Source organism: Apus apus, chromosome 10 (genome assembly GCF_020740795.1).
Source record: "Apus apus isolate bApuApu2 chromosome 10, bApuApu2.pri.cur, whole genome shotgun sequence".
NCBI classification, from domain to species: domain Eukaryota; kingdom Metazoa; phylum Chordata; class Aves; order Apodiformes; family Apodidae; genus Apus; species Apus apus.
Window position 1 is genome coordinate 4,699,841 of NC_067291.1, and position 24,594 is coordinate 4,724,434.

Consider the following 24,594-nt stretch of genomic DNA (forward strand, 5'->3'; position numbering starts at 1 on the left):
TCATCTGTAATGAGACTACAGGAGGCATCCCACCCTGTTTGTTTTGTAATGACTAGCACACCTCACCGTTCATGCTGCAGCTGGACAAGCTTTCTCAAGATCCTGAAAAAGTCCTTTAATGATAATCGGGTGATGTAGTTGTTCGCAGCTCTTCAGATGTCTGTGCACTTCTTACCCCAGTTCTCCACATGCTGCATGAAAGCTCAGGTTTACCTCCCTTCAAACTGCCCCCCGTTTGTGTGTTAGTGTGCCAGCTTGCACTGGAGCTTTGAATCGATTGAAGAGGCATCTCGGCAGCAGCTGTGAGCAGCAGCAAGTGATCACCTGCCAGTCCCGCAGCGGCTGTGTCGCTGTGTAACCAGCGTGCGGCAGTTTGCCTGCCTGCCGCTGGTGGAGGCTGGCCTTGGGGACCTGGCTTGGATTGATGATGGGTGACCCTCTAATACCCAATTCTAGCCGCTTGTCCGGGTTGGGAGGGCTGGCTGGGTTCGGAGCCGCTGGCCTGTGCCAGCCTGTCAAGATGTTGTGGAGGCTCCGGAGCCCGCGGGCGGCGCGCGGGGCCGGAGGCCGCCGCCTCAGGGGAGGCCGCCGCCTCAGGGGAGGCCGCCGCCTCAGGGGAGGCCGCCGCCTCAGGGGAGGCCGCCGCCTCAGGGGAGGCCGCCGCCTGGCACCGTCCCGCCCGCGCCCTCCCCCTGCGGCCGCCCCGGGACCGGGTTGTCTGCCTTGGCCGAGTCGTGGCTGGCTCGGCCACCCACAGCGCGGGAAGGGTGTCAGCGGGCAGGAGCTGCCGTGTCCGGGGCAGCCGCGGGCCAGCGCCGCCTCGGAGGGCCTGGGGAGGCGGCCAGTGGGGGCTGCGTTTGGCAGCTTCCTGAGGTAACCTGGGCCATCACACTCCTCTGTTCTGTTCAGCTCTGCACTCGTGGCTTAGGGGTGACCTTATTGCCGTGTTCTAGCACTTAAAGTTACTCTTGAGGAGACACCAGAATAAAATTTTACACTATGAGAACAGTAGGACATCGGAATAATCTTCTGAGGGAAGTAGTGGATTCCCCAACACTAGACACTTTTAAGACTCAGCTTGACAGGTTGCTGGGCTGTCTCATGTTAACGGGGTTTCTACCTAGAAGCGTTGGACCAGATGATCCTTGAGGTTCCTTCAAGCTGGCATTCTGTGATTCTGTGATATATATGTAGAAAATACAGTTCCACTGTGACAGAGTGGATACTTGTAATCCATATAGAAAGTGCCTTCTTAAACAAATGTCTTAATTTTTCTTTGTTTTTTTTGTTTGTTTGTTTGTTTTGTTTGTTTGCTTTCTGACAAGTTCTAGTTCCAGGGTGAAACAGTGTTAACTTTTTTTCTGCTGAACAGGAGAGTGATATATGTAAAAGAAGTGGAAATCTTAGGCCATGTAACAACAGAGTGGGATTACTTATTTGAAGACTTTACACGCTGTCCCTCCTATGAAGCAAATGTTTTAAAAATAACTGCATTGGTAAGAAAAGCACATTTTGTTTTGTTTTTATTTAACAGTATTTAGAGGTCCAAACATACTGTTAACTTATTTATGTTTCTCATTGCGAACTGTGGGACTATGAGACAGGATTTACTTCACATTTCTTGAAAGTAGGAGTTGAATTGGGTGGACACCACACTGAAATCTAACCTGAAGTTGACATTCAAGCCATTTAAGTAGCAGATTCTGCATTCTTATTTTATGAGTCACCTGAAGTACATTTTTGTTCCCCTCTGCAACAGGATCAGAAGATGTTCCAAAGGAAGGACAGTACAGGTCATGAATGTGTAAGGACAGTTCAGCTTCAGGATGAAACTACAGCAAGGGTATATTTTTTTTCCTTTCATATTCTTTTTTATGATATTATTAACAGTTTTTGAAACTCAGCTTGTAAAAATGATGGTAATGTTCAAAGACCCGTTATAGAAAAGGCTGCTCTGCCCGAGGACTGTTCACCAAACTTCCATGTTGAAAAATGAGTTTAACTTGGAGAGAGGATGAAACTAGGTAGTCTAAAGCATTCAAGAGAGTATATGCAACCTTGAATTAAGGTTGAAGTTGCATTATCCTGTTTTGTGTCTTAAAATTCCTTAAAGGAAACTAATTCAAATACCTAAAGTATTAGGTTAAGTTCATTATAGTCTCCAGGATTCAACATACCTCTGAATTCTGCTACCTTCTCATTATTTCAGGATCACTGAACTAACACAGTAAGTGTACCTTGTGTGAAAAGGCTTAACTGGATTCCTCCCGCCTCCCACCCTCCACCCTTCCTGCACCTGGTTTTTCTACCATTTATCTCTAAGTGTTTGTTCATAGTGTTGATGGAGAGACTGATTTATTTTGGAAGCTTTTGTTCTGTGAATGGTTGGACCTCATAGCTAACTCACAAAAGCTGAAGTAACAGTTCTGAATAAATTCCAGGGTATTCAGCAATAGAAAAAATTTACCTACAAACCCATATGTTTTACTGTAGCTTTGTATTAGATGATGAGACAGAAGGAGTCCTCCCTGATACTAAAATGAAATCAATATGATCCACAGCATCTTGGAAGCACACTTGAAATGGTAGCTCCAGTAAATGGCAGGTCAGCTGCTAGAATCAGAATAGGGGCCAAATTGCTTCTATTAAATTGATCAGGCCTTTTAAAATAATAGGTTAGACTGAGAAGGAAAAAAAAAAAAAGCTATAGTTTTGATGCCCTTTTTTATCTACTGGAAGATTATATTGTTTCTTTGTCCCTTGTTTAAAGACAGTTTTCCTTCAACTTATTCTTATAGCATGTCTTCCAAATCACACTTCTGGTTAACTAATTTAAATCCTTTTCGTTTGTATCTTAGTGTCATGGTTGAAGCTGGAACTGTTTACAAAACACACAGGCCACACTAGAAGGATAATTATTTGTGTTATCTTTTTTCTGTTATTGCCTATTACTGTTTATGCTGATACATATACATTCAAAATCAATTTTTCTGTCCTGAAGTGCAGCACTACCCATTTACCTTTAGTGGATTTCTGTTTATCATTATTACTCTTCATTTTGTCTCTCCTTTGCAGAGATCCCACTTGTAAAACTATACCAATTTGATAGAAGATGCACATCCAGCTTAAATTACTCTTTATTTTAATATTAGTTGTTTTATAAATTAGTTTTAGTATTATTGAAATCATGGATAAAAAAGCCCTCACAGCATTAAAAAAAACTTTTGCTTTCACTAAATCCTGGAATTACTCAGGTAAAATCAGACTGACCATCCAAGCTACCTCACTATGTGTTGTTTTGTTTCTTTTTGTTTCCCCTCCCTTAAGCATTTATGCATATCACATTGACATTAATTTTCTCAGACTAGAGAAATAGCACTATGTTAATATATGTATACACACTTTATGCATAATCGGCAATGTAGTTAATGTTAGAGAGTTGAGACATGGGTCTTCTTAAGCTATTAGACTGCTTGGATTCAGGAATTAAATACAAATGGCTGGTTTAGTTGCACTGCTTTGTTCAGTTATTTTTAGAATTATAGTTAGGGTCTATTTTAATTTATCCTTTTGTGGATTTCAACTACCTGGCAGTTTGAGAGTGCTTTTCATTGTAAATATTTTCAAAAGTGCCTGCTGTTACTTACATCTTCTTTTAATTACTGTGAAGGATTCTCTTGTATTTCCAGATATTGATAGTGCAAACCACTTGGTTGTTGGGCCTGAACACAGTTCTTTTCTGACGCTCTTGACCTCAGACTGAATTTAGTAGTTGTAGGCCCTCAGTACTTTCCTGTTTGTTTTAGGAGAGAAAATGGCTTAATTTGGTCTGATACTAAATTTTCCTCAGAAGACCTTATTCTTATGACATTTAAATGTTAGCTAAAAATGTGCAGGAGCAGGAACAGAGCATGTTAAGAGTTGCTATGTGCCAATTAATGGATCTAGTAAGTTGCAGTATTTGCTCAGGGTGTTTAAGAGACTTTTGGGTGCCGTAGTACTGAAAATGCAGCAAAGACAGAAGGAATGCATCCTTAGGTTTGTTCTAGAGAATGCTGCTTACATGAAATGGCTGTTGAAATGCTAACTGCTGTTTTACAGGCTACGTGTGCTACTAGTACAGGCTGTTTTTTTAGGCTGAATACACAGGAGTTTAATGCTGGATCTTTACGTGGGCTGACTTTGAAAGCCTCCAGAGCATATAGTACTGGAAATGTGATTTGCTTATCTGTTTAGAATTAGTTCACTTGTATGGAGTGCTGCCTGACAGAGCTTTATCTAGTTAAGCGTGGATAACATCATTAATGTTAGTACTTGAAAAATAGGAGTAGATTGATAGTATAATTTAAGCTTTTTCTGGGTTAAATATTAAGCATGTGAATGAGAAGTTATGATGAAGACTCATAAACTAGCCTGTGCATATGTAGGTTTTAATGCTAGTTGATTGGCTATTTTTAGCAGCATCTTATGGAAGAAAACTGTGGATTGTGTGCTTCAGCTTTCTTTCTTTAAATACATTTCTTTGCAGAGGCTTTGTTGTGCCATTCAGGAAGCTCAGGCAAAAAGAAAACAACAGAAGTTGGTGAAACAAGCATCGTTGCAGCTGAGGAAACCACAAACACTGTCTTGATAATTGCAGGATTGGTCGGGTTTGACCTTTGGTATGCAATTTTGTCCTTAAAATTGATTAGAAGCAACAAGGAAACATTATGCAGAAAGTAAAGATAAAATATCTGAGGTCTTCCTTCAAAGTTAACAGCCATAAGCATTGTATTTTAAGAAGCTATGCCTCTTCGTAAAGCTATCGGTTTCATTAGACTAAAATACACATTTAAGTTTAAAAATCACAACTTATGCAGAAATTTTTTTCCCACTGAAATTTTCTGCCCTTTTTCACATCAAGAATTCTTGTAAATGGGTTCTAAAATAAAGTGGTTATTTGATTTGCACTCTTAAATGAATGGTTTACAGACAAGTTTTGTTAATTGTGGTTCTAGTGTTTTGCAAAACTGTTTTAGACAACATTCTCTTTAAATTAAGAAAGTAATACTACACAATGTAGCTGTGTCTGTTTAGTATTAGAAAATACTGCACTGGAGCAACATGAGGATGAATGTATATGAAACAGGCACTTTAAAAAAAAAGATGTTTACTTTGGAATGGTGGCGCAAATGAAAATCTGCACTTTTAAAATGGAAAATATTATTCACCTGTTATGTGCATATATATAGTTTTGGTTTATTGCTGTAGCTTGAAGACTTCTCCAGGAGGAAGAGCATGCTGATTTTAGACAGTATTGTATGTCAAAAGCTTAAATCAAAGTAATTAGCTTTCAGTGTGTAGTTACTCCACTGGAAGAGTGCCATCTTATTAAGCTAAAAGTCACTTCTGAAATATTTTTGTTGCAGTTTCTCTTTCTGAAGACTGTTTGCATGCAGTTTAGCAAGAGATTTATGCACATTTGAAGTATATGCCTAGTTCTTAATGGCATGAATAACCCCACAAACTTGACTGAGACAAGTTCCATGCTTAACACTAGGCACATACATAAGTAACTGGGTCAAGGACTATATGAGCAAACAGATTTTAGTTCAGTGATCAGTAAAGTAAGATCTTTTGCTGTCAGTCTTTGGCTGTCAAATAAGATATTAATTGTCCCTGCAAATACTTACTTGTGAAAACTCACTGTTTCAAATTTCACCTAAAAGAGTGATTTCTGCTGGTTTTATTCAGTTTTGTACAAGATAATAGCTATAGACACAAAGTCAATGAATAAAAATGGCAATATTCTTGCATACATCTCTTCAGTAAATGGAGTTATCACGAGAAACAGGCCTGGATTTTTAAACTCCCTGGGGGATTATGTGAATGTGCTCTTAACCTGTACCTGTGATCTCACCAAAATTAGAAAACCTAAGATACTTGGAAGTAAGCTGCCAAACACAGAACTTAGAAATTGACTTCAGGCATTATTTTATTGTTATTGTACGCACATGGCTGCTAATTTAGTTTGATGGAAAAAAATGTGGTACAATTTTTAATTCTGTGATACCACCTATTTTCTAGAAAGCTCTGCTCAAACATTAACTAAATTAGCTGTTTAGATTGTATGTATTTCAAGCTTGTGTTTAAAAGAAAAAAGGACAATAAATTTTTATATGCAATTATTTGTGCTATGATTTTAAATGTTGCTTCTAAAATATATGTGGTTGGTTTGCTACATGTAACTGGCATTATATGAACAAAACATTGGAGTGCTAGCATACTGCAAAAGAGCTTCCTAGCTCTTTTGCACAGCATTTCCTTCAGCTTGGTGTCTGGCATGTAAGGGATAGTTGTATACATACTGCCTCTTAATTCACAGTTGAAAATAGATTTCACCATAGTCTGATCTCAGTGCATGTTTAGATGTTACTGTTTGCCTTTTTTGAAGTACAGAGTTGGAGCTTAGAACAGTTCTGATGACACAATTCTGGCTCCCGTCATATGTTTGATTCAGTTCTGTACTTCCTCGTTACTATTTGTAAACTTTCTGGCTTGAATTGTGAACATCAGATTTTTTTTTTCTCTCATTTTATATGTTATTAAGTACAATGAAGTAGTTTCTTATTTAAAATAGTCTGAGGAAAAACATTAGGTTTCTGTAGAATAGTTTTTTATTTTGAAATGCATGTCTTTGCAGTTTGGGTTGCTAGCTGAACTTGAACTGGTAGATGGTACTAAAACTTCCAGGTGAAGAAGTAATGAGCGACCTTCTTTACCATTTGGATCAAGCACTCAAGAGGACATCAGAGAGATCACTTGCTAAGGAATTCAGTTTCTTGCTTAAATGAAGATAAATGTTTGGGACCAATAGGTTTCCAGTCCTTGTCCTAGGCTCTCCTCAGGTCTTGCTTTTACCATGAGTTCTTCTGTCATGGCTCTTGTTTTTTTATCCAGCCTGTTACATTGCTGCATTCTCTCCAGCTACAAATGCTGTTGGCTGTACCTAGGCTTTGCATTCTGACTTGGGCAACTTTATTTTCCTCTTCCCTTTCTGCCCTTTTCCTTAAGCTGGTGCATCATCTTGGAGTTCTGGCTGAGGGAGTTAAATCACAAGGAGAGTCTCTTGTCTAGCTCCTAAGTATGTGTCCAGCATAAAACCAAATTAATTCAAATGCAGAATTAAATACTATTTTGATGATCTGTAGGAATGAGGCGTGGTTGGGGTAGAGTGTTTTTTCAGGCTATCTGTAGTGATTAGTTTCAGCCAGTTGCTGCAAGGCAAAGTGACAGAGCTTTTTCAAAGACATAAAGATTTTGTTTCTACAAAATCTAGTCTTTCAGTATTACTGAGCACACAAGTTGGCCAACTGTGAAGATTTTCCTGTTTCTTTCTTAGACAATGAGCCCCCATTCAGTTTTACTGAATATAAGACATGAAATACTAGCTTGTTAATTAGAACTTGATGCATTTTAGGTCAGGTCTGGGTCCTTACTTTGCTTTCAAGTTAATTCATTGCTTTCTGGCTCATCTTAGGTTTCTCTGAATCTTCAGAGGTGTTGGCTTGTTTTTTTGTTGTTGTTTTTATTTGCAAGGCCTGGATGGGTGTTTAGTTTTTGCAACTGTTTGCTTTTACTGGAGCCTTCTTTTTGAAACTTTCTTGGTCCTTTTGTCATACCTTCCCTCTTCCAACATGCTCAGTTGCTTCCTAGGTAAAGAACACTTCCTCAATGTAGATCTGTCTCAATCTAGTAACCACTTTAAAGTAACAGAAAATTATAATAAAATCAAACTATTTCATGTAAAAATGTGTTAATATGCTTTTGGTTATGATTTTAGAACCTTCTAATGCTTAAAAAAACAACAAACCTTAGAATTTTTGAATAGGTAATGGATATATGTGGTTCTTTATTATGGGCTTTTATTGAGAGTTTTTTACTGTGATAATTTTAATTGTATTTCTTTCCATTGTGGAGACTAGTAAGTCTTCACATGCTAAAATGTGGTATTTTGAATATACAATCAGCTTTCCTGCTAATGTATTCCATGAGCTTGGTCCATTTTGCTGTTTACTGTCCAGAAGAATTTTTAGGATGTCTTTCAATGGGAATTTTAACTCTTAAAAGGAACCTGCATTCATTGAGTTTACTACTACCAGTCATTCTCTACAGAATTACAATAAACCAACCATTTAAGTAGCTTTAAGTGAACTTTTGAAAGATGTAAATACCATCAACACCACCCCCATCCCCCCCCCCCCCACTCTTAAGAACACTCGCATTGTGTAATTGCCATCTTTTTAAGTATTAACAACCTGGGTTGACACAGTTCTGGGCAAGCCACCTGCTCTAGCTGAGATAAAATAGTTTTAGAGGAGATTCATTGGGAAATGGAAGAAGAGGAATAATTAGTTCAGTCAAGGGACCAATATTTTTAATTCATTACTGGCAGTAGATAAGCTTTTGTTGTAGTAGTGTCACAGTGATTACACTGGGTAAATCCTAATCATGGTCGTTGGTTGACAGCAAGGATGGTTTATATAATGGGATCTTTGGTCACTCAGAGTAGTTAAACATGAAATAAAAATTATTTAGTGTGAAAACTGACTTGTGAAACATTTTGAAGCAAGTTAGCATCTGTTTGACAAAATAATTCTTTCAACAGCTTAAGAAGTCACATTTATTCAGACCTGAGTGTGAAGACTGAAATAGATGTTAGAAGCACTTCAAGAGAAATTTATTATAAGAAAGAAGTGAAGGGATTTGAGAATCAACATATACAAGTTCAGATTCCATCAGAAAATCAAAGATTTAGTCTCTGTATTAAAATTCCCTGGACAAGGTAGGCTTTTGAGGGAGAGGGCAGTTACTGTTTAACATGCAATGCCACACAACACATAAAGGGCAGATGGAAAGGGGAAAAAATTAAAAATCTGGATGTAAAATAACATTTGCTCCAAGCACATTCATTTTATTCATTTTCCTAATGATCCTAATGCATTTCCCCTCCTTGGATTATGGATCTCATTTACATAATCACTAAGTAACAATGATGCAAATACACAGATCTTCAGACTTAGCATTCTTTATGTCTATGCTGCAATCTGATCCTGTTTTGGAGTTTTCAAGATGTTTGTCAGCAACTAAGATGGTAGCTTAATTTACACACTGACTTGTCTGAAGGAGAAAAGCTTAAGTATAAATGGTGAAATAACTTGAAAAGAATTGACCTATCAAAAGAAACTTGTGAAATTTAAAACTGGATTCAGTTTATTGTATTTCTGCCCTTCCTACAGGTCAGCAAGTAGATTTCTGCTTTGAAATGGTTTTGTTTTCTTTGTTATTTATTATAGAATGAGAATGTTCCTTGTCTATCCTGATCTAGTCCTCAGACTGCACTGGAGTTCAGGGGGGAGGGACGAGGGAGGAACGCTGTAATATTGGCATGGGAGGTTGGGAGTGAAAGAAAGATGGTGATAAATCTGTAATATGGCTTACTCTTTACAAGTAAAAAAATTGGTAAAAAAGCTGATTTGACGTATTGAAATCATGCTACAAATTCTTTTTACGTCAGTAACTGAGAAAATTCCTCTTCTAGTTATAGAGACAAACTGCTACTTGAGAACAATAACTGTGTTAAATCTTAACAAGGAAAACAAATTTTTTTTTGGATTTCAGTCAGGGAGGCAGAGAGCCATTCCCAGACACTTTACTGGAGTCAGCAGATGGAACACTGAAAGTCCTCTTTATTGGTAGTGTAACAACACTCAGATTCCAGTATTCATCTTGTGTGTCTGTCCACATTGTTTCTAGGCTCTGCTGTCTATCAAAGGTAAGCACGGTACAGATGTGTAATTCTGAAAAATGCTTGTTCAAAAGAAAGACTTGAAAATAGGGAAGCTGCCAATGCACTATATAATGTAGCATACTTCTAGTGGGTTGAAAGGTTCCCCCATCAGGTATGACATCAATTCCTTTCATATATTATCAAAGCTTTACAGGTAGATCACTGAGCTGTGCCAGTCCTAGTCTCTGCTCTGATAAATGTGGCCCTGAATCTGCCCTTGACTGAGTTGATGTACGAGGACTGTATCGTACTGAAAAAGCTTCCTCTTGTGTTTATTGTTACCTTTGTCTCTGGCTGTGCTTTCCATTTGCCTGCTGGAGAGAAGTTTGCTGTTGACATATAATGAGCTATGGCGTTGGGCTAAGATGCTCTTAAAGAGTTCAAAAAGATTTCTGCAACTGATCACATAGGATTGTTGCAGGTTAATTATCAGTAAAAGCAACACAGAAAGTATCTTGAAGTCAGTAACTTTTAATTAAGCAACCCAGCTTTAGTTCTCATCCTGTCTTGAAAGGCAGATAATCAAATAACAAGATAAAATTGAAGTTTAGCATAATGACATTCTGAAAAAACATATTGGGGAACAATTGTACAATTGTTTTAAAATTAGAAGAGTGTCAGTAGGCTGGTCATGGGTACAGTCCTGGGGAAATTTTTCTTTTAAATTTAAACCCCAGTTGACTATCTCTTTTCTGTACAGTCAAGACATCCTTCACACTTTAACACGGTGCACCAACCTCAAATGATGCTGATAAGCATAAAAAGAGTAGACATTCTCTTACGTTTTCATGTAATTTGGAAAATAAACCAGCTTATTACTTGAATAAACTTTGAGTTAATTGCAAAGATTTTTACAGGTTCACTCTACTGTGGCATAGCAGAAAACTGTGTGTGAAATTTAATAGTTTAGTATGTGTCTAGGTTAGAAATAATGAAATGCTACTGTACATTGTTGTTTCAGTAGTTACCCACAAGGTGGGGGAATGAATCTTTATATTTTACTACTGTAGTCTTACAGATTTCCTGCCCACCCTCCTGCCTGGGTAACAACCATGCTGTTAAAATAATCTAGTTGATACGGCCAATGCAGAGCATAGAGCTATAAATCAGAGGCTGTCAGCAGCTTTGCAAACTGTAGATCCAAACCTGGAATTTTAGACGTGTTGAAAAAAATACACTATAGCTGTTTTTCACATGTTATTTCTTACTTGTCTATAGTGTTACAGGAATTGGTGCAGGTATCTGTGTGTACAGATTTCCTTAGTGGGTAATGTTTTAGAGTAAAAGCCTTTTCATGTGGTTTCTTACTCAAGTGCTCTATCTGTTAATGCTACTGTTGAATTGCAGAAATTAGTGAAGATGGCTGTGTAACAGCCAGGGCCACAAAATATATGTCCTGGTTTTCTTCTATGTATCTAGTAAATTCAGAGAGATATTTGTTTGGGATTGTCCCCTCTCAGGGGCAAACAGACTGCTTGTAAATTGATTGAGTGCTGTGATTTAATGTTGAGAGGAAACTAAAGTGGTACTGTGCTACCAACACCTAAACAAATTCAACAAAATTATCTGGAGTGGATTAATTTAGTCAAGGCATACTTCACTTTTCTTGTGCTGGATTAATTTGCTGCCATGTTAGCAGTCAGCTGAGTACCTTGAGAGAGGAAGAAAAGGGAGAGGAGTAAATGTTCCCTTTGGATGATGGCAAGCTGTTAGGTTGGCTCAGCTTCTTCCCAAAAGTTAGGAGAGCTGAAGAATTAGTTGAAATTTTTCAATTGAAGCTGCATGCTGAACATGTGGAGTTTCATTGAACTAAGATTTTCTTTGAAAAATGACAGATTTCCACAGTGTTTCCATTTTGTTTTCATTGAATAATTGAATACTAGAAAGGAAATTTTAAAAAGTATTCCATCTGGAAGCTGGTTTTGAAGTGTTACAGTGTTGTCTGAGATGAGGTGTACTGTTTGGGTGGCTTCATTGCTTGTGTTCTCTTCTGTGTGCTGAGGTCTCTAACCTGCTTCTGGGGCAGGTGAATGATGCTCACATTGGCAGAGTGGAGTTAACAAAATGCCCCAAAACCAGAGGCAAGAAGCAAAGAAGGGAGTGTGAAACTCTAGCAGAGAGGCGCTGTTGCCAGGCAGGCAATTGATTAATCCACCAACAGATACACAAGTGTGTGACATTTTCAAAGGCCTATGCCAGATGGGCAACAAGTAGGCAACTAAACCTCCAAATCCTTCCAATCATGTTAGTCAGACAGATGTCAGTGTGCAATAAATAGGGCACAGTTTATCATCCAGTCACTAGGGTACCTAGTGAAGATAAATTTAAATAAAAGCTTTGAAGACTGAAGTCCATCAAAGGTATGAGCATACCTGAACATTTGGGATCAGGGCAGCTATCCACTTGCCACAAGATAATAGTGCTTTCCTAGGAGTTTTGGGAAGAAAGACCTCTTCATGTTTCAAGTTTATAAGTATACAAGGGAAATGATGTGAGAGCACAGCATGTGTCTCAACTGGGGCTACCTGAATTCCTGGCAGTTCAGTCAAGAGACTTATTATGCCTTTTCAGTGGAACCTGAAATAGATTCAGTTCATGAGATACAAAGCAATATGTGGCAGAATAATAGCATTGCCCTCTCAACACAGCTGAATGTTTCTACTCTCAGGTTTTTTTAAGAAAATGTCCTTTTTAAGTGTCCAGTTGAAGATGGTAGAATAACTGTATGTATGCATAATGTATTATCCAGCTGTTCCACCGGGCCTATTCTATTACAGGTGAATAAGGGCTTGGAAATAAAGTCTACAGAGGGAAGGTTTTTGGCTTGGGAAAAGCCATTATAATAAAGCCAATTACAAACCCTGCTTTTAAGCATTCGCTCTGGACTTAACACTCTTCGAGGTGGGGGGTGGGAAAGCTCAATACAGTCTTGAATTTCTTCAAAAAAATTACAATAACTTTTAAGGGTGGATCATAGGGGAAATTACTTCTATGTTGAAACTTAAATTTTAAAAGATCATTTGTGGGAGCAATGAAGGTGCTATTTGCTTATACTACTTTGTTTCTATGTTCTGCATTAGAATATAGTGATAGTGTTCAAATATGAAATTAAGATAATTTTACATCTTTACAGTCCTATCAGCTTGTACAAGCTAAGTGACATACAAGATGAGCTAGCTGAGATCTCCAAAGAAGTGCAGACAAGAATAGCCTATTAACGGAGCATAAAAAAATTTTTGGCTTGGAACATTGGAATGCTTGAAGAGTAGTAGACTTCTGCAACAAACCTTATGAAAGTGATGGTCATTGAAAGGTATGTTAGCCACTTTATAAGCAATACTGTAGCCACTGAAGAGAAGGATTTAACTCAGGATGAGTAAGCTGAGGATTGCAATGCTAGTTTGGGATTATTGTGCGAGTTACTAATGCTGTCCGAGACTTCTGGTGGGTCTTCTAGAAGAGTTCTTACATATTTTTTTAAACCTCACCCTTAAACACACCATTTTCCCATCTGACAAATGGGATTGCAATACTTTTGTTGGAGCTGACTTGGATTTAGTGTTTGTAATTGTCAAGTAATCAGATATAGTTATGCCAATACTGTTAACTGAAGTTAAATATCTGTTCTAGTGATTCTGTTTATTGACAGGGCAAGTATGTTAGTCAGTAACAAAGCATGATAGATATTTGGTAGTCCTTTGATGTTTTATGAACATCAGAAAAAAATAATCCCTTTACTCACATTAATTTTGGCTGGTGCTTGTAAACTAAAACATGCCAAATGAATGGTATGTATCTCTTTGTACACCTTGTCTTTCAATTCTGTTCCTGTGGGGCACTGGAAAATACAATAATAATCGCAGAACATTATTTTAATCAAAATACATGGATTCAGTGAAACCTTAAGAATAACTGTGTTATGTCAAACTTGACTCAACTTTTTTTCATATAAGAGGTGAATTTAAAGATAGTCTGATTGTTTGCTGTCCAGACCCTCCTATTCATTGCTTGATGAGATCTAGTTCCCTAGTATGGCAGCACATAAATCGTGGAAATGTTGTTTTTTGAAATGTGTTTTCAATCCTAGTGAAAACAAATATTTAAAACTTCAGAATTTCTTGCAAAATTGAATGGATGCATTGAGCCAAAACTCTGTGACAGAGCACACAAATTAAACACACTGGCTTGTTAGCCTTCTGAGTAATGTTAAGAGAAATACTGTAGGAAAGAGAGATACTGTTGAATTTTCATAAATAGAACATTTTGTAAAGGGGGGAAAGGAGATTTATTAAAAGCAGAAATATGTTGACACAAGGAGGGTTGCTCAGACTCAGTTAAAAACTGAAGTCAAGAGACTTCTCTCTCCCTCTTCTTCCCTCAGCTACGAATAGTAATGTGGTGGTCAGAGCACAAGTCTCCCACATTCCAGGTAACCATATGCTGATGGAACTTTTTTCTTTTTTTGATTATATGGTGAAACCTTCAACATTTAGTGGTTTTGTCCTAATAGGTGATGAAGAAAAAAGTGGAAAAGGTACTAGTGGAACAGTAAGTCAGAGTTACTCATAGCTGTGAATCTAAGCTGGATTTTAAATTCTACTTGGTCCTGTTATGTTGTCCTTTTAAGGCTTGGAAAAAATTGTTGAGTACATCAGTTTTCTCATGGTACTGTGGAGTGGAGAACACAAGACCATACTGACTTCTCTTCAAGATAACAGTATTCTAGAGAGGTCAGAGCTGTATTTCTCCTGTGTGGGTGTCTGAACATTTGAACTGACCATCTGTAGGGACAGCAAACTGCTTAAGCTCTATTTCCTTCTTTGTGTGATATTTCTTTAGCAGTCTGAGAATCAAACTGAAGTTCTAATCTACAGAGGAAATTCAGATGGCTACCCATTCCTTTTTTACAAAAGATAAAATGCTTATCTGGATAATTTTCTTAAGAGCTTTAGAAGGATTGTAAATAAAAGCAGTGAATATTTTTAGATTGTATTTAAATTCAAAAAGCATTTACTTTGTGCATTCTGAAGTCTACACTGAGTCAGTTAAAATCATAGCTCTACAGTAGTAAATATATTCCTCAAAGATTTTCCACAAAGTTTAAAAAAGCCTTTAACGGTGAAAAACAAGAATTAGCTGATCTGTGTGGTTTTTACTTGTTTCCATCTTCACTATTGTCAGTGCTGAGTCAGTGAGCACTGTTTATAATATGTCTAATCAGATCCTACCTTCTGAAATGCACTTTCTAAGGCATTTATTTCATATATGCTATAAGAAAACTGGCTTTTGCTCTGGCTGGGCCTGGATTTCCCAAGACTCTTGTTTCTAGTTAGCGATGAACCTTAGAATCTATCTTGTGTGGGTTTTATACCGATGCATGTTCATTACTAAGTTGTGAAGAAGTTTAAACCTCAATAGCTTGTGTATCCTGCTGGTTGACATAAGTTCAAAAGTTTTCCTAAACGACCCTCAATTACAAAGCTTTCTGCTTTTGACAGTTCAGTATCTATCTCAATTTTCTCTTTCTTTCCAAAGAGACAGTGATTTAAGGTTCACTCTAAACATAACAAATGATGGATGGTAGCTGGCAATAGCCATTGTTTGTTCAAACAGGTTATATGATCAGCAAAGTCTGAACAATTAGTCCTGGATTCAGCTCCCCTTTGGGCTGCAGCTAATTTTGCACAGTGTTTATTTTTCTTGTTGACCACATAGATGCTTTAAAGTGATTTAGAATCTAGAAAGCATCTGTGATATCAAATTGTAAGAAATTAAAACTTTCTCACCCAAAACAAGCCTATGGAGGGGCTGATACTGTTATGGATACCTGATGATAAAATTACTTTAAAAACAAGTTTTCCCTGGTTTGGTGTTAAATTCCTACACATACCTTTTTCTGGTAGTGAACTTATAGCAAAACTATCTAGAAAATCTATTTTAGCTTTGCTGATCTGGAGTTTATCTGGAGAAAATGGCTAATGGAGTCTTTTATTCAAATCACAGCATAATTAATCCTTCATTGTGCTGCAGCAGAAACAATAGTAAATTCATGCAAGCTCACTTGCTGACAATATTGAAATTCTGTGTGCTTTACACAGACCTTCTGAGGAGAATGGCTTGCATTGAGTTTGTGACTGTAAAATCTCTTACCTTCCATTATTCATTCTACTTGTTGGCTGATACTGTGAACTTAGGAAAAGGACTACATAGCCGGTTTAAGAAATGCTTGTGGTCATTTATGTGAAGTGGTGTGAAATACAATGCTATTTGCAAACGTCCACATTTGAGTTAAGAAGTAAGACTTCAAGCTGTCTTAGGGTCACAATCTTCTACCTAAAATGATCTGTTTGTAGAAAGCATCTTTCTAGGCTGGATCCTGCTTTAGCCTCAGGAGAGGAGCTAGCATTAAGGTGCCATTTACAGGGATTAAGGAATTAAGTTGTGCTTGGGGTTTGTTTTCCTGATGCTGATATTTATTTCACAAAGCCCAATTAGTAGACTGTAACAATGTGATCTCAGTGAAATATATAGTTAATTTTATAGCAAATCTGTGAAAGCAGGCCTACATACTGACTGGGCTCAGATGAGCTTTTGAAAACCCCTGAAGTATTTCCTTATTCCAGTAATCAATTTTGCAAGAATGGCTTGTAAACTGTCCTTTGTTACAGTGGTGGCAGCTGAATTTTGTATAGTAGGAGTGTTGGTTTGGTTTTCATTACTTAACATGGAGGTGAATTTTAAAACTGCTTTGTGAATAATTCTTCTGTCTCTGGTGGCCAAAATATACTGATAGTTTAAAAAAAAAAGAAAAGAGAAATCTTTCTGTGAAGACACCAAGCACATCTGAGCTGTGACACAGCACCAGGTTAGATAAATGTTTATCACTCTGCAAATCATTAGAAGTCACCTCAGAAACACAACTGAAGTGGTAAGCTAAACACTAAAGCAAATGGACAAGTTAAATTTCATACTGGGTTTCAGTATTAGTGAATGCTTAATCTGTTTCAGAAAGAACTTTGGAATTTTCTGCTATATTGCAGCTGAGAAACCAAATGGTCAAGAGTTTTCACTGGTTTTGAGTACCTCCAAACTACTTGCGTGGGAGACATTAAATTGTCAGGTCCACGTTTGTGACATGTTGGGCTTCCACCCAATATGTTTATGGCTCAATCTGAAAAATAGTCTTGGGTTTGGATAAATGTGAAAAGGGGTGCTAAAACTTTGATGGAGTTTCCAGGATGAGCTCATTAATTATGAAGAGATGTGTAGCTGTGTGCTCAATGGCTGACTAAGCTTGAACATCTCCCAGTGCTCTTGAAGCCTTTGAAGGTTCTTGATCTAAATGCAAATGCCTTTTCTTCACCATGCTGTCCCCCACCATTAGAACTACCATAAACTGGTCCAAGTCTGAGATCTGAAACTGCACTACTAGTGATGTTTTCATGGTAGGAAGGGTGTAGGTCAGGCATAATATTTAAACTGGAATCTGATTACATTGTTAACAATTGAGGCCTTCCAGAACCTGAATTTTAGAATTCACAGCAGCTTTAGTGTCAGTATGAGATCAGTATGGGTTGTGTCAGCATGTACTTTGTAGTTAAAGCAATATTTTCTTATATTTTTCCTTTTTTCTTAAAGGTTTTTCCTGCATGTATTCTATTGCTGCATGCTTTCTATTAATAGTTTTTGCTACTGTCTTTCTTCCACATTACTTCATTCTCAGCTTTATCAGTATCCACTAGCTATTTTGATAGTTTTCAGAGGCAATAATACACTAAAAAAACCCCAACAACATTGCAGTAAAGTTGGAATTGATAGTAGATACCTGGCAATTATCACACGTGCCAGTCACTGCTATGTGAAGGGCACTATGGTGGCTTCAGTAACTAATCATCCTGCTGTTGATGCTAGCTGTATGTTTTTCCACATCATTTGTTTGGTTGTGGCAGCACCACTGTGCACATAGCACAAATTATGCTTGTGAACAAAGTAAGTGAATGTCAAAAAAAAGGTAAGTACTTTTTAACCTGGGTCAATTTTCGTACCTGATTCACAGTCTGGCCTTGCAGACAGTTGTATGAGCACAACCAAATGGGCAGCCTAAGGGCAGAAGTAGGCAGCCAGTTGGAATCCCTTAAGTCATTATGACTATGAAGGTGGTATCTGGAAGCACACCCTAAGCAATACCAGTTAAAATATTTTGGTTTGTGAACAAAGGTACTCTGTGGTATGTGATGAGCTGTTTTCCTCGTCAACCATGATTAGTAACACAGGAGCTGTATATATTCTTTTTAAGTGATGTCATATATGAGAGAAATACCAGGTTTGCTCTTGTTTTCTTCTGTTGTGAACAGACTGCAGGACCCTCAAAATTAATTAAAGGAGGAAGCTAGACAAAAGAGCTAAAAAAAAAAATATGTCTGGAGACTTAAAGATCTAGTCAATGAACTGAAAGTATTTTAGTAGCTACAGACACGGCAGGGAAGCCAAACCATGATGTTTCTACCCACCAAAAAAATACTGCATTTTGCAGTGTGAAAATTTGCAATATGTTACACCTTTTGTGGGAAAGAAATACAAATTTTGCCTCTTCAAACTGATGCATTCCTCTACAAGTTGGATGAATATGCATTAGTGTAAATAGTAAGACAGGCAGAACTTGCCCTGAATTGTTGTGGGTTTTTTTTCACAAATTGGAAGTATGCCATAAATATAAAATTCAACAGCATTGACAATTCCAATAAGTTCAAACCCACTGTAAGCCAAAGCTGAAGAGCACCAGTGCTAAACGCCTAACTGGTCTGTAAGGTAAGGCAAAAGATATATAACTGTTGACTGAGGGGATGTAAGGTGGCAGCAGGATGAAGACTAATCACCTGTGGTCACAACACACCTGGCTGCCTGTCCAGCACACCATTTCTTGTAGGAAACTTGCCATCAATGATGGTTTGCGCATCCTGACATGGGAACTGACAGGAGACACATCTGATTTCTAATTAAAGCAAAAATACATATTTGAAATATATATTTAAATTAGATTGATAGCATGACAGAGGTGGGTAACTTGGAAGAAGTTTGATTTGTACCTATGGTATCACTTAACTCATGTTCCACCTTCTTGAGAAACTATTTGTGTGTTTGCAGAATTGATGCAGGTCGTGAAGGTGTTATGCCATGGTGTGATCCCAATGGCTTTCAGCCTTGCTGACTTGCAGTGTGATCATATCTGTGCCATAACTCCTGTTTGGGAAGCTACTGAAAAAAGAAGACTGAAGTTTTTGTCTTGTGTTGATCAGCAAATTTAATTCAGGTGGCTGTAGTAGTTGCTGTCATCAGTTGTCCTCTCTGCTTCTTGTCTGCTTGCCACCATATGCACCAAAAAGGCTGCCAAAGATGTAGTGTATAACTTTTCTACCTTCTCTGGTTAAAAATTATTTCATTAGTAGGGTTCTGTAGTAACACGTCAGATGTGAAGTATCTGTGAAGCTGACAAGGGCTGGTTTTTGCTGTCCTGGTTGTGCTGTAGTTTAGATGCTGGTGAGAAAGCAAGCAAACTGACAAAATTTTTATTCTCAGTCTAGCAGGGAGATATTGGTGAGCACTCATTTACCAAATAAGAGTTGAATTGGTTACTGTTGCTGTGACAATGACAGTGGCAGAGGTTTCAGTCACCCCACCAACTCCCAGTGGAACTTTTTACCCCATAGGGATACTGAATAGTATGAATGTGTCATGACGAGTAGAGACAGTTACAAGAAAGAGCAAGAAACAACTATCCCCTACCAAAACATATTGAAGGGACTGACTTCACAGCTAATATCCTGTAAATCAGGTGACTCAAAGCTCCTTGGGAGAACATTTATGAGAATGACTGAAGAAAGATAGGTATTAAAAATGTGAGACCAAATATGTTACTGTGGCAGAGAGCTGATAACCTATTTATAGTCTTAGTGGGAATAAATAATACCATGTTGTGTACCAGGCAACACCAATATTAAACCTTAACTAGCCGCATAGGTTTTTAGTATCTTGTCATCATGTGTGCAGGTACTCTCAATTACTGCTAATAGGAGTTACATGAAAAATGAAGGAAGGCTGGAAAAAAAATAGTTATCCTAGTGCCTTACTGCTCACACACAAGCTAATCTTTTAAACCTAGTTTGGAGCCTAAATTCAATTCTGCTTCTCTGCATGTAAATGAAGGAAGCAGGCTTGGATACAGAAAGGTCAGTGGAAGGAATAAACATGTCCTTGCATTCACACTCCATGTAGCTTTTCAAAATGTTCACTTTTCTGAAATGAAACAGAGACATGGAACACAGGGAAGACTGCTTTGTGCAGATCTGAGGTATGTGTTGTGAGACTTTCACTTCTTTCTCTCCCCAGCTAGGGATTTAAACAAAATGCAGAGTCTCTGTGTTTCTGATGAGCAAGACAAATTAGCAATGCTGTCAGACATGTCTTTGATATGGTCTTACTTGTTTGCAAATAATGTATACGATCCTAGGAATCCAATTCAGTAAGGACTGCGTGTGCTCAATGCATATCAACCTGCACATCAACAGCTACAAACAGTGGAAGCAGAAGTTCCTGTGTACTGCTATCATGCAAACACTGAGAGGGCATATTTGGTACACTGAAATAACAAGAAACAGGAGATGGCCTGAACCTGCGAGCTCAGAAGTATTTCTAAGTTGTGTCAGATGTTTGCGCTATTGTGGTCGCAAGAGATAGGAATGAGAATTAATTAAATATTTTTTAAGAAGTCCTCAGACATCACCACATTCATGGAATGTCACTAGTCCAGAATAGTAATTCAGAGCTGAGATGAATGAACCCTCAATATTGTTACTTCTTTCTTTTTCGATTAAGTAAAAATCCTTGCTGCCTCATTATAGGAATCTCTTAATGGGCAAACTACCTATACGGCGTTTTATTATGAAAATATCGCAGACTGAGATCTAAAAATCAATCTACTACATGAATATTGATACCATCTAGCAATGGATTCCTGGGGTATTTGTAAAACCAGCAATTCCCTGTATAAATCTGTATTTATATTTTAAAACCTAATTAAAATATACTAACATATAAAAACTAAAGAAGTTTCGGTCCACACTTGGTACCAAATATTTTAATAATTGTAATAATTACAGTTCTTAAAAGCATTAATTTGGCTTGGCTTCTGACTGGATTAGTATTTTAAATGTCACACTTTAATGTGAGGTACCAGTGGTGTAAAAGGGACAAAAAAATCACTGACTATATGGCTTTGAATTTTTAATTCGCAAGTAGCCTAATTTTCTGAGCAAAAGTTACTACTGGTTTGTCTCCAGAAATATTGGTAACTAGTGGAAGTATACAGGATATATGAGTATATCCCATTAGTTGTCTCTTCATGTGGAATATCCAGAAGTCCAGTTTTCTCCCATATACATTCAGAATTTTTAGATGCAATAAATCAAACATCTGTTATACTCTATTTTCAAGAAAAGCTGTAAATCTGTATTAAAGAATGCCCACAGCAAATTTATTTGCCTTTGGCTTAGCCTCTAGCTGGAATACTGTCCAAAATTTGATGTTACTCAAGCATTTTTTCCAAGAGTTCAGCCATCTTAATGCTAAAACATTTATATACACTATGGTTGAGCTTATTATAAACTTCAGTTGTTTGTGACTGTCCCAAACAGTGATTTTTTCCTAGTAATTCGGAAATGGATTTCCCATCCAATCTGACTGTACTAACAGATGCACAGCCTGGCTGGTGTGTCACTTGCATACTTGATTCTGACTTGAGATATTTTATCTATCTCTCTGTCATCTGGCTGGCACAGATAATCTCAGTGAGAGTTTCTTACCTGGAAAGCTCAGTGAGCAGCTATTTTACCATGGCATCAACCAAAAAAACCTCAAAGCAAAATCCAACTACCCCTCACCAAAAAACCACAAACCAGCACTGATTTCCTAACCAGGGCCATTGTGTTGGATTCTGCTCAGTAGAGTCATCTGACACCCACCTTTTAATCCCAATAACCAAGGACTTTTGCCTCTGAGCTGTTTCACACTATTTTAGTGGTGGTTGCCAAGTGAGATACAGAGGTGACATTTTGTCTTAACTTTGGCATATTATGATTACATCACAAACCTCTTTGGCCCAACTACTTCCATTCATTTGACTAAAATTTGGCTTTTTTTCACAAATGGGTATAATGATAGTCATTTGTATTGGTGAGTCTTAGCAGCTGCAGGTTTCCTTAGAGCAAAGCCCCTCCTAATGCTGCTTATTTTTCCAGTAAAGTGTGATCGTCAATGCAAGGTCATTGCCATTTCCTTTTTTCATTTCTCCCCATTCCACTGCATCCCTCAGCAGGTCAACTTATATAAATAAGCTAAATTAAATAAATTACCTTTCTTTTTCAGCTGCATATAGTGTGCCATGGTGCTACATCATTTTAGAAGTGCTATTTCTGAATTATGGCTGCAAACAGCAGGAAATAGAAATGCAAGGTCATCTCTGCCTACATTTCTTTTCAAAGCCCCTATCCTAGAGTCTGTTCTCTTAAAGAATACCAGCCAAAAACTTCTTTCCAGTGAAGCTGGAGAATGGGTGAAGATGTCTCACTGCGTTCTACAGGCTGTCAAATATGGTTTCCATTGAGCCATTACAAAGATATTTATGGAGGTATTCACAAAGGTTGTTTGGCTAGAGAAGCTGTGTCCTTAGGTTTCTTTTATAGCTAATGAAGAGATTAAGTTAATAGTGATGCAAAGAAGCAAAACAGCTGTTCCTCAAGGATGTGTTGTCCTTCAGCACCATCCAACTTGGGCAGGGCCTTGCAGGTAAGTTTTGGCACTGGAGCATGTTGTGTTCTACAGGCTCTGGGAGTGGGGAGATGGGACTGCCCAGTGACCCACTGTCTAGTGGTGGGCTTGGGGCAGAAGAGGTGACTGTGAAAAGGAGCAGGATCTCTGCAGGCAAATTTTTGACACGTAGTGAAGAATTAAATTAGATTTCATCTACTTGTTCTTACTGAATTGGACCAGCTGTATCTATTGTAACCTGCAGGCCTCAGAAGGGAATTGCAGTGATTTTAAAAGTGGCATGAGGTAGATTAGCTTACAGAGCTACACAAATTTCCAGAGATGGAAGGATGCGTTCTCCTTCTCAAGACTGTAGCAAACATTTCATAATTTCGATTGAAGCAATAAATAATTCCTAAAGTATTTTTATCTCATAACATAGCTTCCATAATGCATTCTGAAGTATGAAACAAGCTACCAGAGGTTAAGGAAATATCTGCACCAAGGATTCCAGCTATTTCAAATGTTTTGTCAAAATCATTCAAAAAAAACCCTGGTAAAAATGGAAAATTAGAACTGATCTTTTTTCGTAAATGACAAAATAGTTGGCTGTTTATTCTTTTATGCAAGCTGGAAATGCAAGTTGCACTTCATATAGCATATTTCTTTTCTGTCCACAGAGCATTTGGTTAAAATAGAAAATCTGGATTAAAGGACACTTTTTTTTTTACTTACTATTGCAAGTTACACTAGTTGAACAACTTTTGCATTAAACTCTTATAACTTCAGTGCCCTGTTCAGGCATTGTTTACTTGACAGCCTTGTAACAGCTACACTGCTTGAGCTCCTAGAAGACAAAATTTGTTTCATACCTTGAGGGTGCAAAGTCCCAGGGCAGCAGATGGCCTTATGATTATTATTTCCAACCTGTCTTACCTGACCATTCCTTCCCTGTATGAACAGCTGTTTCATTCACTTCAGTGCAGCCCAGCCTGATCGGCTATTTTTCTTCTGCCCTTTTCTTTGCACATAACATAAATCTCTTCTTTCCTTTGACCTGGCCCGCAGTTCCATCCACCTGTGCATGCCTTAAGCAATGTCAAACTCTTGCCAGATCCTCTTCCTTTTTTCTAGATAAGTTCTTTAGAAACTAAACTTTTTTTTGCAGCAGTGCTGAATAGGTAGAAAGAGTCCTTTCACTTCTTAGCACTCACTTTTTGGGTGCTTGGTGTGTGTGGACTTAGTCAGCTCACTCTGGGTAGACTCAGCCCATTGATTGAGTTTTATCAGGCTGTTGGTATTAACCAGTGAGTGGGCCCACATTCTGCAGCTTGCAGATTTTCAGCTGTACAAAGCCTTTCATATAAAGTGGAGTTAATTTCATCTCTTATATTGCAAAGGCAAATGTTCAAATTAGAATATGTCACAATTAAGTTATTCCCATGCAGCCTCAGTTTGGCCTCCTTATGTGTAGATGCACTTACAAGGTGATTTTTTAATTCTGTAATTACATACCTTTTCTGCAGGACCTGATTTCATTCACTGTGCGGGATACTCAGTACTCAATGACTGAGCAGTTTTCCAGGGTTTCATTTTATCCTCCTTGTACAGGCTGTGGCTCATGTTCTATTTCCTGTGCAGTACTCGCACTGTGCTGAATGTGGAAATAGTGATTTCCATAAGGACACTCGTCATTCACATTAAGGATTTGTTTTTGGAATGCCTTGTAGACAAGGTAGAAGCATTCCTTCCAGTTTATGAATGGACAGCTGGGGCAGATGAAAGTCTGATACATACTCTGCTGAATGGTGACCTTTCCAGAAACCTCAATTACCAGTGTTGCCTTTTTTTAATGGTAGCAACAACTCTTGTAGCAATTTACAGTGCTCAGATTCTGCAAATGAAATTACTCAAGTTGGAGTCCCATAAAATGAAGAATAAACAGAAGCCACAGAGCTTCTGCC

General features: G+C 38.0%; 1 protein-coding gene across 3 annotated transcripts in view; it reads left to right on the forward strand.

The window, feature by feature from the left end:
- Positions 1 to 6,164, forward strand: part of VPS13C (vacuolar protein sorting 13 homolog C) — an 84,762-nt gene extending 78,598 nt beyond the window's left edge. For all 3 annotated transcript variants that reach the window (XM_051628063.1, XM_051628064.1, XM_051628066.1), the window contains 3 exons: positions 1,373 to 1,496; positions 1,760 to 1,843; positions 4,529 to 6,164. In XM_051628063.1, coding sequence (XP_051484023.1) covers positions 1,373 to 1,496; positions 1,760 to 1,843; positions 4,529 to 4,630 — 310 coding nt within the window. In that variant the 3' untranslated portion in view covers positions 4,631 to 6,164. The remainder of the gene's footprint in view (positions 1 to 1,372; positions 1,497 to 1,759; positions 1,844 to 4,528) is intronic.
- The last annotated feature ends 18,430 nt before the right edge of the window (positions 6,165 to 24,594 follow it).